Here is a 16,966-nt window from a genome sequence, read left to right on the forward strand (position 1 = left end):
TGAACAGCCGAAGACTTCTTGAATCATAAGCAGGAAGGAAAGAAAGAAACATCAGCAACAAGCCAACAACAAACACAAAAAGAGCTTCAGCAACTCAAAATCTTGCAGTATCTAATGCATATATTTACCATTTCTTACATTTCAAAATTGAGAATAAAACTAAAAGAGATCCCCAGAGAGGTTCTTTGATAAGCAAAAACTACTCTGAAGCACAAAACACAAGCATCAGGAAGCGTCCGATCGATTTGTATGAACAAAATTTACTTGTAAGAGCGGAAAGAGGAGCTTAATCCAGTAAAACAAGGTTTTAGTCATCCAAATCATGACTTAAGCCGCCATAAAACACTTGACAGCATCCAAGATACGAAAGTATTCATAGAAAAGGATAGAGTGTTCCCCGTTTAGACCACTACGGCTTATCCGATTGTTTCCTGTAAGATTATTGCAAGGGCTTCCTCCGATGATTAAGTCGAATCCACCAAATGAGTTAACAAGTTTTTCAAGTTTATCGGCAGTTAGATCTTGTATGTCTTTAAACTCAATAAGATTCCCTTTTTGTTCAGTTTCCTCCCACCAGCTTCGAAAAATATTTCTTGATACTTCAGATAACTCCACGGAAACTACATTCTTCAATCGAATACCAAGCCTGTGAAGCGCAACTTCAGCTCCACCGATACCAGAAAAAAGCGAGAGTACTGAGATTCCACTTGGAAATAAATCTTTCAAGACTGAGAGATGGTAAGCCACAGTATCAACCTGAATTTAGTTATATATCTAGTTAAATTAGTCACACTCACACACAAACAAAGCAAAGTCTCATGAACAATACTATATCTCTAGTCATGGCCTGTTGATAGTGAGTTTGACGTTCAACAACTTAATATGGCATCAGGGCTAGGCCCAACCGTCACAGGTGCTCCATGTTATCCAACATAAATACATGTTTAGGCTAAAACAATGTCAGACGTGAGGGCCCATGTAAGAAGCCCCTCCCGCGGACAAAGTGAAATCCCATGGCCAGAAGTATAATATCTAGGATCTCTGCACTTATGGCCTATCGGTTTTGAGTTGGATATCTAAAAAGTTTGTAAATATTGCATTGCAAATTGAGAATTTGGATTAAGAAATAAACAAGAGATTTGATTCCGGAAAACATAAGGGTAGAAATTGACCAACCTGAAATGAATTACCGAGGGCCTTAAATCTCTCGGTTCGACTAGTTCCGCCGCCTCTAGTATGACATCTTGGATATCCCATTAGCATTTCAATCTCCTCAGGCTCAAGTGCTGCAACTTTATTTTTTCCAGTCCAAACAAGATTCCATTTTCGACATTGATAAAGAACAAATTTTTGAGTAATTAGAGGTGGAGTGCCTTCACATCGTTCAAGGGCTTTTCTGATCCTTTCTGTCAGTTTAGCACTTGCAGTACAAGTATTTAAACAGTTCAATCTAGTCCTTACATCCCACGAAGGCCACCATTTTTTTACCATAGGCAGAGCTTCTTGAATAGTTCTCGGAGGAAGTGGCAATAGAGGAAATCTATTAGCGATAGGAAGGTTGTGAATGTATCCTCGTTTCCTTACAGTTGCACAAAAGTACATGGAGTCCACGAATTCAGGCTCGATATCATATAAGAAGCGAGAAATGGTACTCCAGACACCTTTTGGAGTACAAGCCACATTCTCATAATAGAAGAATGGAGGACCAACAGCTGCCTCCGGTAAATTCCTCTTCCACATGGCCCTTGGCCCGTTGGGGACTCCAAATCCTATCATGACCTTCGGAAGATGAACTGCCTCGTCGCCTTCATCAACTAAAAGTTTCTTCTGATTATCTCTAGATGACTTCTGATTCCTTCTCCAAGTATCTTTTTTTCTTTCCCATGTCTCCTCTTCTTCAAAGAGCTTCCTTTTCTTGCCATTGGACTGATCAGCATGATACTCAATACACTCTGACTGGAACAGCGAAAAAGGAAAAAAATGTGACTAGGATTTGGTCAAACTGAACATAAGCTTTTACAGCAACAAATAAACCTTATCATAGAAAACCATATGAGGGGGTTCGCATCGACGGGTATAACTTACCTCTGCCATTCCTGCAGCACATATATAATCCATCAGATCCGTGATTGAGGTGTCTGGATCTGCAAAGCCAATGTACGTGTTAAGTTCCAAAGTATCAGCTCACTAGATTCATTATTAGCAATCAGCTTCATCACATGGTTTTACTATGATACTATCCATAGATATACTTCACACAAAAGCTAAACTATTGATCTTCGATACCCACGACCAAACGAACTGAAATAATTCAGAGTTTGAACCTCATAGCAAGTTGGGTTGATTTTTGTTGAAATAACTGACGACAAATTGCAAATTACGAGAATTGAACTCATGTTCCTGACATTGAACAATAGTACACAAACAATCAATTTAATTCACAATTTTAGAGCTTTATATACGCACCACATGCATCAATTGCTGATGAAGCTTCCTCTATCGAGAACCCCATATCGACTAAGTGCAGCAATTTATTCTCGTTGCCGTAATCCTCCTGGAAGAGAGAACCGGATAACTTATACCAGCATAATATGCACATGCACTTCTATTTCCATTATAAAGCAAGGTTACCAAGCTAGAGCAAGGTCCTCAATACTAGTCCACATACATTACATATATTTTTCATGTTCTAAATCTTTCTGCAAAAAAATGTTTCTGAAAAATTAAATGTTTGAAGTGGGATATGTGAAATCGAGAAATAAACCATTCAAATTTCCAAACAACAATTTCCCCAGCAATAAACATGGTGAAACTAATAGCAGACCTCAATCCGAAAGGAACTATCTGCATCAGAGAGATCGTCAAGACTATCCCATTCAATTTCTGAAGAATTGAGATCAGGAGGAACAAATTCACTTCGTGGAGGAGATTCCTCGAGAGCCTGCAAGAGTGAACATGGTAAAATTATGGAACTTTCTTTAGTTGGAGCTGATAGGAGAAATGTAATTCTGATGACCCAAAATCAGCTACAAAAGTTCCTAGTAACATTGCCACCCAAATCCATTTGAAATTCAATATTCTCATGTTTAAACATGGGCACCATAATTGATGGCAAAATCAGTACGTGTGCAGAACTGAAGCTCGATTCGAGAAAAATATGTCAGAACTAATAGGATATAAGCCTAAAGGAAAATAAGCACAGAACAACAACTACCAAGGAACTGGACAACTGCTGCATAGAAATCGGCAGCATGTGGCAATACTAAAAAAAAACTATCAAAAAATTACCACTAAAAATTATCGAAGTCCTTAACCATGGTGAAAGAAAGCTTACTACATGAATCTTCATCGCTCATTCAATTGTATAATATACTTCAAACAAGTAATCAAAACATATTTCCAAAACATAGAAAATGAGGATATATTAACTCACTGAATGCGTGAGGAGATTTTCTAGTATTATTTCCGTGTTTTCTTCTCCTGCATGTACCAAAAATTGGAGCTCATAGATCAACTTCATAAGGTATCAGTAATGACAGTAAACTTATTGACGATACCACCAACCATATTCCTCAACTGCTTTAACAACTAGGTTTTCGGAAAAGCCCATTCCCATGAAATGATTAATCAATCTGGTTCTCACGGGATTTGATGTACTGCCCTGAAACAAGAATATGGCTATTGGTACCACATACACGGTGATATGGAAGATCAAAATAACAATCAATAAAGAAGACCTGAAATATTGAATGCTATTACCAAATTGAGGAAATAGATTATTTATTGCTGCTAAAATTTCAACCAACTCTTTTTAGGGGTCAAAATCTTAGAATATTATCTGGTCGTTACGAGTTTCTCTTGAACAATCTCTGGGCCTCAAAGGATGGTGTGACGATAGCGTTAATATCCCCTTTCCATGTATAGCATTAAAAGCCTCCTATTTTGCTTCTCTAAATGATTCTAGCAAGTGAAGGAACATCACTTTTCAACAAGATCCACATAAAACCACTTTAAATTAATTGTTCAGTCTCTAATTTTGGATAAGTCCGTAAAGTGTTTTTATTAGACAAACTCTTTAGAATAGTGGTTCCAATGTTAAAAATAAGGTGATCCTATTCGAACTTGAAAATATTGTTCACCTCAGCATCCCCTGTGGAAGTTCCTTGACCATAAATTCTAGAATCCGAACAATAGTTATTGGACAGATTCGAAGGTTCAAGTTCGTCTTCAAAGTTCCAGCTGTCACTTGATATGGTATCGTTATCCTTATCCTACATAAAATTGAAACATCATGAATATTGAAGAACAGAATCAAATAAATAGAAACACATTACCCTCTCTAGATTACTTTTATTCAACTTTTGACTGATTAAATGTGGAAACACCCAAAAGAACTCACCATTTCCCAAAACTCAAATTTCTCCACAATATTCACAAACTGTTGAAGAAATACAAGGTCAAGTTAGTGTGAAGTTTAAACCAACATAATTACCCTTTTAACTACCACAAGTTCTTGCAAAAATTGCTATATATATTCAGATTTGATGTTCTGATTCTATTTCCCTTTTCAGAGTAATGGGACTCTGTACATAACCATTTATTCGATACTTTTACCATCCAACAATTTCAGGCTTAATCAATAAAAAAAACTCCATTGAGAGAGAGAGATAGAGATGGAGGAAGAAGATGACTAGTTTCAAAACAGAGAGTGGGATGAGTTAGTCAAAGCCCAACTTGTTAAGGGTTTATTCGTTTTCTTCCCCCATGCACCTCTTCAAAAAGGAAAAGAGAAAAATCTCACTTCATCACTTCATGCTACAAACAAATACTTCAATCTACTAGAAAAAACCCCTAATTTTCTTCAAACCAACATACCGAGCAAAACCCTAATGGCAATAATGAAAAACAGTTTGAACTGATTAATAAGAAAAAATACTTAAAAATGTAAGAAGAAACTAGTAATTTGTTTGTGAATCTTCGGTTTTCTTTACCAAGAAAAATACTAGTACTCCATTTTCATCAAATTTTATAAAAGAACTTACTACTAGTTTAGAAATCTGGAGCTGATGAAACCCTGAAAGAAATGGAAGAATTAGTTCAGGGAAACAACAACGGGAGTAAATTAATTAATGGTGAATGAAGTTAATAAATCTTTAGGCGCAAATATTTGAGTTACTTGAGCTTCAAGTATTTTGGAATTTCTGTGCATGCAGCTGCTCTCTGGTTGGCTTTTGGTCCTGAATTTATTGAACAGTGGCGTTCATATCTCTATTTTCTCTCTCTAAAATGGGTTTCTGTGCTTTTTAGAGAGAAAAAGTTCCAGGAGAGAATGAAATCAGAGGTGGCAACCGTTAGTGGTTTGTTCTTGTCGTATTATTAAATAAGGGAAAAAAAAAGCTAAAGGGTATCCTACTATTTGGAACTTCCATTTTTTTCATTTCCCCCAAAGAGCAAGTCCAACCTCAGTCGGTCCCGGACCCTTAAAATCACTTTTTCATTCAAATTTAAGGGCTTTGAAATTCAACTCCAACCACAGACTCTCTTGGGGTCCTTAAATTTGAATTTTTAATTTCTCAATTTACTTAAATAATTCGATTAAACAATATCGATTACAAACTTAGCATTTGATTAGAAATTTAAATCTACGTAAATACGACTAAACAACAATATAAAAGTTAAAAATAGCTAGAAGGGTTTCTTGGTTGTTGTGGTTGACTGCCGAACCAAGCTTCTCGCACCGCTATAAGCATCCGTGCACCATATTCGTCGAGAGACCTAGAATCAATCCTCAATAAGTCTATCCCATATTGTCAGTCCTTTGTTTGTTTGTATACGCAACCCGTTTAGCTTTCTTGGTTGAAGTCGTGTTTTCTTGCTTGCAAGAATCATCTAAAGTTTCAACTGCCGCCGAGGGAACGCGTGAAGAATCATTAAAAGTTTCATCATTTTCAAATTGACTAGAGTGATAACCAGGAGTTTGAATGAGATCCATAAACAAATCATTAACATTCAAGGGATCCATTGAAGAAGATTGAAAAAATTGGAAAAAAAATTGGAGAGCAAAAATTGAAAGAGAATGAGTTGAAATGAGAGAGAGATGGAGGATGATTTGAGTTCAACCCCTATAAATAGGGGTTGAACCCAATATCTGGCCGTCGGATTTGCTCCAACGACCAGATTTGGCCCCCAACATGACCGTTGGGAGCTCCCCAACGGTCTGTTGGGGATGTTTAGCCGGCCCTTAATAAGGGTCGGCTGTGGTTGGAGTTGTCCAGCCCGGGGGGAGGGGCCCTTAATTCAAATTAAGGGCCTCAACCCCCCTCCCCTTGGACTTGCTCTAAGCAACGGATGGTTGCTGACCATTTTGAGTTTGGTTGAGGTCCGACTGAACTCAATCGACTATGTTAAACATAAGAAAACCGGAAAACTCAAATACTTCAATTTTTTTTTACTTTTAGGTAGTTTTAATTCTCGTGAACTTGACTTACAGAAAAAATAATAATAAAGAGAACCACATTTGTAAAGCGAGAGAACCAAAGAACTTTCACAACCATTTTCTATAGTGATAACCTAAGTATATCTTAATTTTTTTTAAATGAAGGAAGGGTGCCTTCGCCAGAATCCCCTTCATTTTTGAATGGGTAGACACTTGTTTTAGTTTTACATCTATTTGAGTCATTTGGAGTATCAAACAGAGGAAGAGAAAAGGGGGAAAGAAGTTGGTATTAGTGGTGGTTACTTTGGTCTTGATAGATCCACCTATTCAAAAGTCAAATTGTGCACTCAAAATAAAGTTATTGGTTTTTTTTTCTTGAAAGGAAAATAAAGTTATTGGTTAGCCGCGACTTTGAGCATCCAGAAAAGTATCTCGGAAATAAAGACTTTGGTCAAAATATATGACTTAGAGGCAACTTCATTTTGAGTCGAAGAATTGATTTCTTGCCCCCTAATCTTCATATCTTTTCTCTCTTTCTATATCTCTTTCGCTTGTTTACTTTTTTCTTTCTGTCAACCCCTCTCCTGCCATTCTCTCACTTTTGTCATTCTCTCTCATGTCATTTTTTCTCATGTCATTCTTCTGCTTTGTCACATCTCCGACCACCACCTCTAATCATAACCTCCATTTTTATCCTCTCTCTATCTTTATCTCCATCTTTCTCTCTCCCTCTCCAAAACTTCATCCTACTTAATTATAGAGAGTTTCCATCCACTAGGGTGAAGTTTTAGACTCAAACTCTTTATCGCTTTCTCTCTATTCCGAAGAAGCAAAGGCAACTCTGTAAGATTAATTTTGGTTCTTCTGTGGTGATAACAGAAGTGAGAAAACCTTACTAGAAAAAATGAAGGGTTTGAAGTTAATATAACTGACAACTGGATAAGGAGTGCACGAAGAAGGTGGGGTTGAACTGGAAAGAATATATATATATTCGAGCAGATTAAAAGGCGGATTTCGAGTATGAGCAGGGCGCGAAGAATGAATAAGGTCCTCAATGGATGAGTCAAGAGGTGATGAATTACAGATGTCAGATGAGACATAGGAGGCGGAAGCGGGAAGGTCTAGCGATTGTGCACCATCGCACGAAACTATAAGTACCTCTGTAGGGGAGGAAGATGGAAAATCTTCGTCGAAAGTGGTATCACCCGATCTAGATGGGAGAGAGATACTGTCACATGGGGTTCTAGAGACGCATCTGAAACCGGACTGATGGTTTGATCAGAGGGGAATATTCTAGAGGGTCATTACAAGATTGAGAGGTGCGTACGTAGGCGAGGGAATCACAGAGAGTGACTTACTTAAAAGGGAAGGTATTTTAAAAAAAAAATTAACATTCCGTGAGCCATAGAGAGATTTGGTCTCTAAATAGTAGATGGTACATACCTTCTTTCTGTAGGGGTATGCGACAAAGATGTCAGGCTTGGAGTGCATGCCAAACTTATTTGTCATGTTGGCATTGTGAGAAAAACAGAGGCATCCAAAAACACAAAGGTGTAAGTAGTCTGGAGGAGTCGCGTATAAAATCTCATGAGGAGACTTATGGGTTAAAATAGAGGTTTATATCTTATTAATAAGGTAAGTTTCTGCCTTTAAATATTCACTGCAAAAACTGAGGGAAGATCAGTTTGAAAACGTAAGGCATGAGCGACGACAAGCAAGTTTCAAAGTTTTCGTTCAAATAACCCATTTCTTCTGGGGTGTATATGTAACTACGTTCATGAAGAATTCCATTAGAGTGGAATCAATATTATAAGTCCTTGGTGAGAAACTCAGCTCCATTGTCGGTGTCAAAGTCTGAACATGGAAGAGATACATTTGATAGATTGTTGATATTATTTAAGGCCAGCTCTTTGGGGAAAGCAAAATAGTTTCCGGGTGTGAAATTTTAAAGGGAATATGCAAAATTTTGAAAAAATTCCGGGGAAACATATTTTATGGGGAATATTTTAAAAAGTCCAAATACGATTTACTTTTTTGAGATAGGTCTTTTTCTCATATTTTTTACTAAGTCCAAAAAAATTCCAACCATTCCCTTATTCTTCTAACAGTAAAAAGTTTTAGAGAGAAAAAAACCTATGGTTCTTCATCAAACAATTTTTTTCAAGAAATTTCTTCATCAATGTTAAAGTATAGGTCGTTCAAAGGCTTCTTCATTTAACATTAGTCTTCAAGAGAGGTAATAATTCTTCCCATCAAACCTAGGGTTTTGATTTTTGTAACATTGGGTGTTTAGATCTACTAGTTATTTAGGATTTATTGGATGATTCTTTTGTGTTTAGGGTTTTCTTTAGGTAAGTTTAAAAACGAGTAAGTAGATAACTAGGGTTTTGTTTGGGTGTTTAGATCTTGATTAAGAAGGTACCCATTCGAAGTTTCTGAACCACGAACAGTTCGTGGGTTCCCATTTCGTGGACCTCAGAACCCACGAATGGGTACCCAAAATAAATTTCTAATAATATGGAGTAATTTATTTCTCAATTGATTCTTGTGTTTTAATGTTGTGGATAAGGGTGGGAATTTAACCCGAGAGCTCGAAACCCGATCTGGAACGCCCGAGTCCGAAAAAGAAAAGAACAACCCGAAGCCCGAGACGGGCAGTACCCGCCCAGCCCGTTTGATTTTGGTGGGCGGGTTTGGGCTCCCAAAGCTCTACCCGAGCATAAAGCCCGCTCATATAACCCGGTTAATTTGGAACGTTAGATCATAATATGAGGGACCAGCCGTTAGATCTGAGGGGTTAGTTTTAGGGTTCCCTATATAATGGTCACAACTATTTTAGCCTAATCTTTACTACAGCCGTCCAAGAGGTTAGAGATGAAGACGTGAGAGAGAGAGAGAGACCAAAATAGAGATCTCATGAAGATTAGCATCATTGAAGATCTACAAGAAATAGTAATAAAAGAGTGTAGAAGACAACTCAAGAAGAATCCAAATCTATAATTTTCTTTTCATGTATATTCTTTTCTTTTTGTGTTGATGTTAATGAATGTAAAGCTTGAAATCTTCCTTGAGATGAAGTTAACAATCTTATTAGGGTTAAGTAGTTATGTTTTTTTTATTTGTGTTTATCTGTATCTTTTTCTTTTTATTTTGATGTTAATGTATGTAAAGCTTGAAATCTTCCTTGAGATGAAGTTAACAATTTTAGTGTTATGGTTAGTGATTTCTGTTTTTTTTATTTTTGTAGATCTGTATCTTTTTCTTTTTATGTTGGTGTTAATGTATGTAAAGCTTGAGATCTTCCATGAGATGAAGTTAAAATCTTTTTAGGGTTAGGGAGTGATTTCTATTTTTTAATTTGTGTAGATCTATATCTTTCTCTTTTTATTTTGATGTTAATGTATGTAAAGCTTGATCTTCCATGTCATTCATGAGATGAAGTTATCAATTTTTTCAGGGGTAGGGTTGGTGATTTCTATTTTTTACAGTATTTGAAGATGATTTACCCGATACCCGGTCCGCCCGAAGCCAGTTATGCCCGTCATGGGCTAGTACCCATGGCGGGCTTTGTGCAACAAAGTTTTGGTTTTGCCTGGCCCGAGCCCGCCCGATAAGTCATTTCGGTATTGATATACAGTACCCGAAACGCCCGAGCTCGGACTAGAAGTACCCACGGGTGCCCGAGCCCGGCCCGATTCCCACCCCTAGTTGTGGATGTATTAGTTAATTCTGATTCAGATGGTTTTGGTAGATGATAAAATTTTCTCTCATATTGCTTTATTTTTAGCTATTCCTTTAGGAAGTTGTTCGTCTGGAAATCCAAAAATTCGGGTTCTTATTCAGTTAGTTGAGATGCAACATCATTCAAAATTTATTAGTATATATGCGTTAGACTTGGAGAAATAGTTCATGTTTCATGTCTAATCTTCTTATTGCAACAAAAAAATGTCTATTTCGCATTGATTGTTTACTTGAAATATTTTGATATGTAGGAGTAAAAAACAGGGAGCAGGTCAATCTGCTCAAGTGTTCCCTCCACGTGAAGTGGTTGCTCGCGGTAGGCCTATCGTGTCTGCACGTGAGAGACGTTGGGGTACGCATGAAACAATTGGCTGGGAGAAGTAGTAGGACGCTGCAACCTAACTTGTCGGAGGGCGAGTCTCGTGATGAAATCCTGAACGTAGAGCAGGCCTAAGAATCACGGGACGTCTCGGGCGAGGAGTCGGGTGAGGAGTCGGGCGAGGAGTCCGGCGAACAATCGGAAGAAGACGCACAAGAAGTTGAAGAAGCCTATTTGACTGACGAGGTTGGATTCCCTGTGGACCAATCATTACTTAAGTTCTATAGGTGGCACATTGCCAACCATATATGGCATGGCAAGATATGTTTTTATATTTGAATGGTCAACTATTATAATCTTTTCTCTTATGTATTTTGTTTTTTTCCCTTAATTACACATTTGTTTCTAGTTTCTGGAAAGAGTTTTGACTGTGAGGTCCACGACTGGGTGGATTGATAAATGGGAGCTCGACAACGACTATATCTTTTGTAAAAGAAACGGTTCAAAATTCAGGATTTCAATCGATCATTGACCATGTGTATCGAAGGTCAGAAGAGGCACTTATTAGTGCTTTCTTGGAGAGGTTTATCCAGAGACCAACACCTTCCATTTACCGTTTGGGGAGATGATGATCACACTTAACGATGTGAAACACATCGTTGGTCTCCCTTTTGATGGAAGTGCGGTAAATGGTGTAACATACAATACAACGAACGTGGAACAAATGTTAGATTTGATGAATAGAACTATGGGACTGGACCGTAATGAGTCAAGAGGAGCTTTAAGGAACAGGCATTTGAAAAACAGTGAAGTTAGATTTTCTTAAGAAAAAATTTGGAAAGTCGAAGAATAATCAATCAAGGCAGAAGAAGGAGTATGCGGCGAGAGTGTATTTACTTTACGTTGTCGGATCTTGTATTTGTGCTGATAAGAGCGGGAATAGGGTGAATGTTCAATACCTTCAGTGTTTTGAAGAGTTGGACAAGGTACATACATAGTCATGGGGCTCCGCCTGCCTCGCTAACCTGCTGCAACAAATGTCAACTACGACCAGGTTTGAAGTGAAATAGATGGGTGGATGCTTTACCCTTCTTATTGTACGTGCATGTTTCGTACTCGCTCATTTTATTAATTTTTTTTATGATTAGTTTACTGAATACCTGAATCATTTTCTTAGGTTTGGATTTACGAGTAGTTTCCTAGTCTTAATAAATGGGATATGTTAAACTGGATTTTCAATAAGGGTTGACATTGGTTGGGAAATGGTTTGCTAAGCATGCTAGGGTCCAAGCTAGAAAGAAAGCACTTATAGATTATAGGCATAAACTAGACAACCTGTCAGCTACAGAAGTAAGTCATATACTCCATATAATTTTCATGCGTAAAATAGTTTCAGTTACTTCGAAATGAATATTTATAATTTAAGTTGTGTGGGGCAGGTTGATTAGAATCCTTACGCGAAGTATGGAGATCATTATGAGGCTGACGAGTCGTCGTACTATGGGATAATTGTCTCTTTCGATATCACTTGTTTATTATACCCTCAACAAACCCTTCGTCAACTCGGATATCTTCAGTCCATTCCAAAACCTCTTTGCGACCATGATCCACAGAAGTCTGTATTGACGAGCAAGAGGTACGTGCCTTATTACGGTCCATCAGCTGCTTGGGAATGGGAAACAAAGAGGACCGGGCGATATCTATGTCATCTCGTTGCCCTATGTCTACTCCCGGTGCTACTGCCTCGGGTTAATGTCATGGTATGCAACGGTTTCTCACCTAAAGGTATGTAACCCAAATGTAAGAGTTGAAGAAGTTCCTCCTCCTCCTCCAGCCCCAAAAGACTATGAAAGCAAGTTCAAAAAATGGTAAGTAATACAACTTACGAAATTAAATTCTTATTAACCACCAAACTTTAGTACTAAATTAAACTTTTTTTTTCAGAAATCTTGTTTAGAAAAATTTGCTAAAAATTTGAGGACATGGGGGTGGTCAAAGCGAACCCATTTCTCCAAAGATGAGGGAGAGTATGACGCACATCACGGAGTTGATAGCCAAAGAAGCGGAAGATGTGTCGTTAGATTAAGAAAGTTGAAAACGCTATTGTTTAGGAAACTTTGTATTGTTTTGAATACATGTCATATTTTGAAAGTGGTTTTTGATGTAAGACGACTTTGAAAGGGGTTTTTGATGTAAGACGACTTTTATTATAATCAAAACATTTATTCCCCGTTTTTCCCATCTGGGTATTATAAATCGACTTTTATTTTAATCGAAATGGGACAGTGCTATGAAATAATGTGGAAACCGGAACTGGTTCCAACCCACGAAATGAGACTTAGCTAAAAATATGCTAAGTCCCATTTCATGAACACGAAATATGGTGGAAACCGGAAGTGATTCCGTGCCACGAAATGGGACTTAGCATATTTCTATGCTAAATCTCGCTTCATGGCACGGAATTACTTCCGATTCCCACGTTATTTCGTGGCAACAAAATAAGGTGGAAACAGTAACGGTTTTCATCCCACGAAATGGGACTTAGCATAGAAATATGCCAAGTCCCATTTCGTGGCAAGGAATCACTTCCGGTTTCCACCATAGTTCGTGCACCAGTTTCCGTGGCTTGAGGAGGCACGAAATGGAACTGTTATTTTTTGTTTCCCACATCGTTTTCTATCGTATAAATTAACATTAAACAGAAGTAATAAGGCCGCCAAGTAATAAATACACAAAAAATTTATAACATTCAATTTTGTATTAGTTAATAATATATACTGATAGTTCTCGATTACATTTCCCCAAAAAAATATTAAACACGTGTGAATCGGAAATCTTACGAAACTCAACAAAATAAAACTAAATAATAATCAAAGGATCATCAAAAATTTTCTATCGGACCCGTACCAACCAAATCCTTATAACCGCCAAATTCTGCTTCAAATAACTTGTGCCAAGCGCAATAATTTTCGTTTTTAACTTTTTCGTAGAAAGTAAATGGTGGGACAAAAGGCAGAGGTAAAAAATCCTTCAAAGTGACCCAAACATAATGATCATTTTTATGATGAACAAGAACGATCATTTGGCATTTGTTGTAATTCGATGGCCCAGTCAAAGTCGGCAAAAAGGTCAAATTCATGTTGATTGATAATATCACCACCGGACGGGCAAAAGTCTCTGCTACAACAAATCCACACAATGGCATACAAAACTAATTTTTTGGGGAGCGATATCATCTGTGCACATTATAACGTCTTTTAGTTGGAGAATCATATCATCATGCCATATCATCCGTGCACATTATAACGTCTTTTAGTTTGAGAATCATATCATCATGCCACATTAACTTGTAAAAAGCTTCATTCGCTACGATGTGATCATACATCTTAAATCGAATTTCTTTACCCAATGTTTCACGTCCTTCAGTAAATGTTTTACCTACAACATGAAAGCCACAATGTCCGTCGCCCGGGACATTTACTATCTTGTGGATGAATGGTTCCATGTGATTAGAGATTGATTTCAAAAGTATTAAATCTATCATTGGAGGATATATCATTCTCGACTGGCATCTCTATCAAATGAGTTTATGTCTTTCAAATACCTCTCTCTTGTTTTTGATCTTCAGATCCATTCATTTGGCTAAAGTGGCTAATCCTATTTGATCTTTTTATATCAGACATAATCTCAGCATACCTTTTTCTTTGCACATCATCATCATCTTTTTTCTATTTTTATCTTTACTTCTTCTCCCTTTTGCATATCCGCCATTTCTTTTTTGACTTTATCTTTTACTGTCTTTTTATCCAATCTCTCCTTTAATGCTTTTTCTTTTTCTAACTTATTCTCTAATTTCTCTGTTGACGATTTCTATTTTTGTAAAATCTCAAAGCTAGACGGATTCCTTTTAGTCGACCTATCATTCTGACTTTGCTCTTTTGAAGGCCGACCTTTTCCAACAATCGGTTCTTGAGGTTTTCTCATTTTTGTTGTTTTAGGAGCAACGATTAACCTTAGTTCAACTCGCATTTGCTCCCTCTCTGGTTATGAGGCTTTTAACCATCTTTCTTTGACGATCATATGTTCAGGTAGGTCATCATAGTTCGCTTGCTCGACCTCAATCACGACGTCATATGACAATTGTCTCCAATGTCTATCGATCGCATCCAGTGGTATAGGAACATTACTGGCAAGTTGCTCCATCAACTCATGCTTACATAGTAAACCATGCGTACGCCTAAGTATACAAAGGCAAACATTCTCACTCCCATAATCAACCCGAATCATCTCTTTCAACATCATATCCATAGCGCGGTGTGCAACCACGTTCCTTAATTTATCGAAAAGCTTAATTTGATGGGCATGCAACACATTTCTCAAATTATTCTCAAATGAGTCTATGAGGCCAATAAACTGAACATCTAAGCACTTATGAGCAGCTTCCCAACATGAAACAAAATTTTCTAACAAATTATTCAAGAAACACTTGAGCCTCCCGTGTTTTCCCTCAGCTCTACTTATTGATGTGCTGTCGTAATGTCGTATCTAGTTTCTCCAAAAATTAACAAATCTCTCTTTGTAGAGTGACAACCATGTATCTTGACAATAACTTACTAACTATAGGGATTTTTTTCTCCAATTCTCTACGAGCTTATTGACCCAGGTCTTGTATAGTTCATCGGTATCTGCCCATGTGACAAACTGCCATTCATTGAAAAACTCATCAACTATTTTATCTTTCTCAAGTTTCTTCTCACTTGCATCCATCTTCTTATCCTTATCTACAATCTCTAAGTACTTTTTCAGCCTTGGCTCGAACATTCTTGTTTATATGTCATATACAAAGTATATTTTTTGCATATGAAAATATGATCTCAATTGCATTCATCAACGCGACTTCTCTGTCAGTAATGAATACATTAGGAGAGTCACCAACACTATATAACTGTCGCAAACATTCCATAACCCAAGTATAATGTTCTATCTTTTCGTTGCTTATAAATGCATTTGCCACTGTTGAAGGTCTTCCTAGTCGAAGTGGCTGAGACTACCTGGAGCAAAGGGTGTTTGAACTTGTTGGTTTTATAAGTGCAATCAATGACAACAAACTGAGGGAAACACAATGCAAGCTGAACACTCCTAGGGTGTGCAAAAAACAAGTCCTTTACCTCTTCGGAATTTTCATAGTATCTATACTTGACTACAAAGTGGTAATCCATGCACAACTTCATAAACTGTTGCATTACTGGCCTACCTTCACTTTCCTCACACTTGACCTTTCGTTGTGCATTGTACACAGTCCTCATTGTAAAAAAGTTAGGCCTATCTTTCTTCGTTTGTTTTATATGCAACAATATATCTTTGGGGCGTGATCCACTTTTAGTTAATGCAGTAACTAATTCCAGCTCATCTTCTTTAAACCCAGCTGCATATGCATGACCCGTGAGGCTTTTCTCCAACAGGTGGTTCTGGTGTCCATCGAGTAATTCAACAATCCACTTGTCGTGAGGTATGTTATATTTTACCTTTATACCAAATGGGCAATCACATTTAGAAGAACCCGTACGTCTCTTTATACTTGGGTCTGTATTGGAAACCCAATTTTTCCCTTTGTGGCTACCAAAAACACCACTTCGACTACACCGAAACAAGGTATACGACCCCCTTTCCTTCATTGTTTACTAACCTCCCTCCTTTTTTCACAATAACAAATCGGCTTCTACAGTAGTTTCAGTGCACCAAACTATTGCATCATTCCTCGAATCAAACAACTGCGACATATTAAAAAACACATTATGTGTTTTATAAGAATGAATTTATAACATCGGTAATAACGATAACAAAGTGTACCACAAATTACATACCATGCCTTTTGGAAATAAATGTGACACATCAAAAAATACCGGAGGAGGTGCTTCATCTCCGGACATTGAAGAAGCATAATCAAGTTTAAAAGACTGAAAAAAGAATGAAACAGAAAGCCACATTGTAAAAAATTTGAAGAAAAACACTGACCCATTTCGTGGATCCACAATGATGCACCCGAAAAGGTTGCACGCCCAAGCGGAGGTATCAAGTAGTAATCGGTAAAACCGGAGTCGATCCAAGGATAGGAAGGTGATTTGGATAACGAAGGAGTCTCGTTCGCCGGCCTAGGTATCACTAGCTAACTTGGACTAAAAAGGAAGGGAAACAAAGATAAATGGGGGGTTTTGATTGTAAGAGTAACAAAAAGAAGATAACAAATGAAACTAGACTAAACAATAAAAGTAAACGGACGAGAGAGATTCGAGAGAAGTGTCGGAGGAACAAGAGTCGGGAGGCGGTAAGACTCGATTCGGGCAACAAATAAGTGAGAGGGGTGTCGAAGTCCGGGAATCCATAATGATAAACCTACGACTATGTGTAGTCCGATTTAATGTGTCGAGGTACAATCAATATTCGACTCCTAAAGTAGATGTCTCTAAGTA

The 16,966-nt window shown here is 37.6% G+C and overlaps 2 protein-coding genes across 4 annotated transcripts; both read right to left on the reverse strand.

Annotated features, from left to right (window-relative positions):
- Nucleotides 1–65: 65 nt before the first annotated feature.
- Nucleotides 66–5,475, reverse strand: LOC147544489 (DNA (cytosine-5)-methyltransferase DRM2-like). Of its 3 annotated transcripts, XM_086637872.1 has the most exons (11): nucleotides 5,177–5,475; nucleotides 5,043–5,074; nucleotides 4,400–4,438; nucleotides 4,140–4,271; nucleotides 3,565–3,661; nucleotides 3,434–3,480; nucleotides 2,825–2,941; nucleotides 2,467–2,554; nucleotides 2,086–2,144; nucleotides 1,177–1,956; nucleotides 66–756 (listed from the first exon to the last, which is right to left on the reverse strand). In XM_086637872.1, exons 3-11 carry the CDS (start codon nucleotides 4,400–4,402, stop codon nucleotides 328–330), a joined length of 1,752 nt encoding a protein of 583 aa, XP_086493998.1. In that variant the 5' UTR covers nucleotides 4,403–4,438; nucleotides 5,043–5,074; nucleotides 5,177–5,475; the 3' UTR covers nucleotides 66–327. The 3 variants fall into 3 exon arrangements, with proteins under 3 accessions (XP_086493998.1, XP_086493997.1, XP_086493999.1); XM_086637871.1 differs by having other exon boundaries at nucleotides 5,043–5,238; XM_086637873.1 differs by lacking the exons at nucleotides 5,043–5,074; nucleotides 5,177–5,475 and having other exon boundaries at nucleotides 4,400–5,021.
- Nucleotides 5,476–15,433: 9,958 nt separating this feature from the next.
- LOC147544490 (uncharacterized) lies at nucleotides 15,434–16,171 on the reverse strand. Its single transcript, XM_086635719.1, has one exon. The coding sequence runs from the start codon at nucleotides 16,169–16,171 to the stop codon at nucleotides 15,434–15,436; it is 738 nt and encodes a 245-aa protein (XP_086491845.1).
- Nucleotides 16,172–16,966: the final 795 nt, after the last annotated feature.

Source organism: Eschscholzia californica, unplaced genomic scaffold (assembly GCF_041429995.1).
Source record: "Eschscholzia californica isolate CP2 unplaced genomic scaffold, dmEscCali1.0.p SCAF_4, whole genome shotgun sequence".
Lineage (NCBI taxonomy): Eukaryota > Viridiplantae > Streptophyta > Magnoliopsida > Ranunculales > Papaveraceae > Eschscholzia > Eschscholzia californica.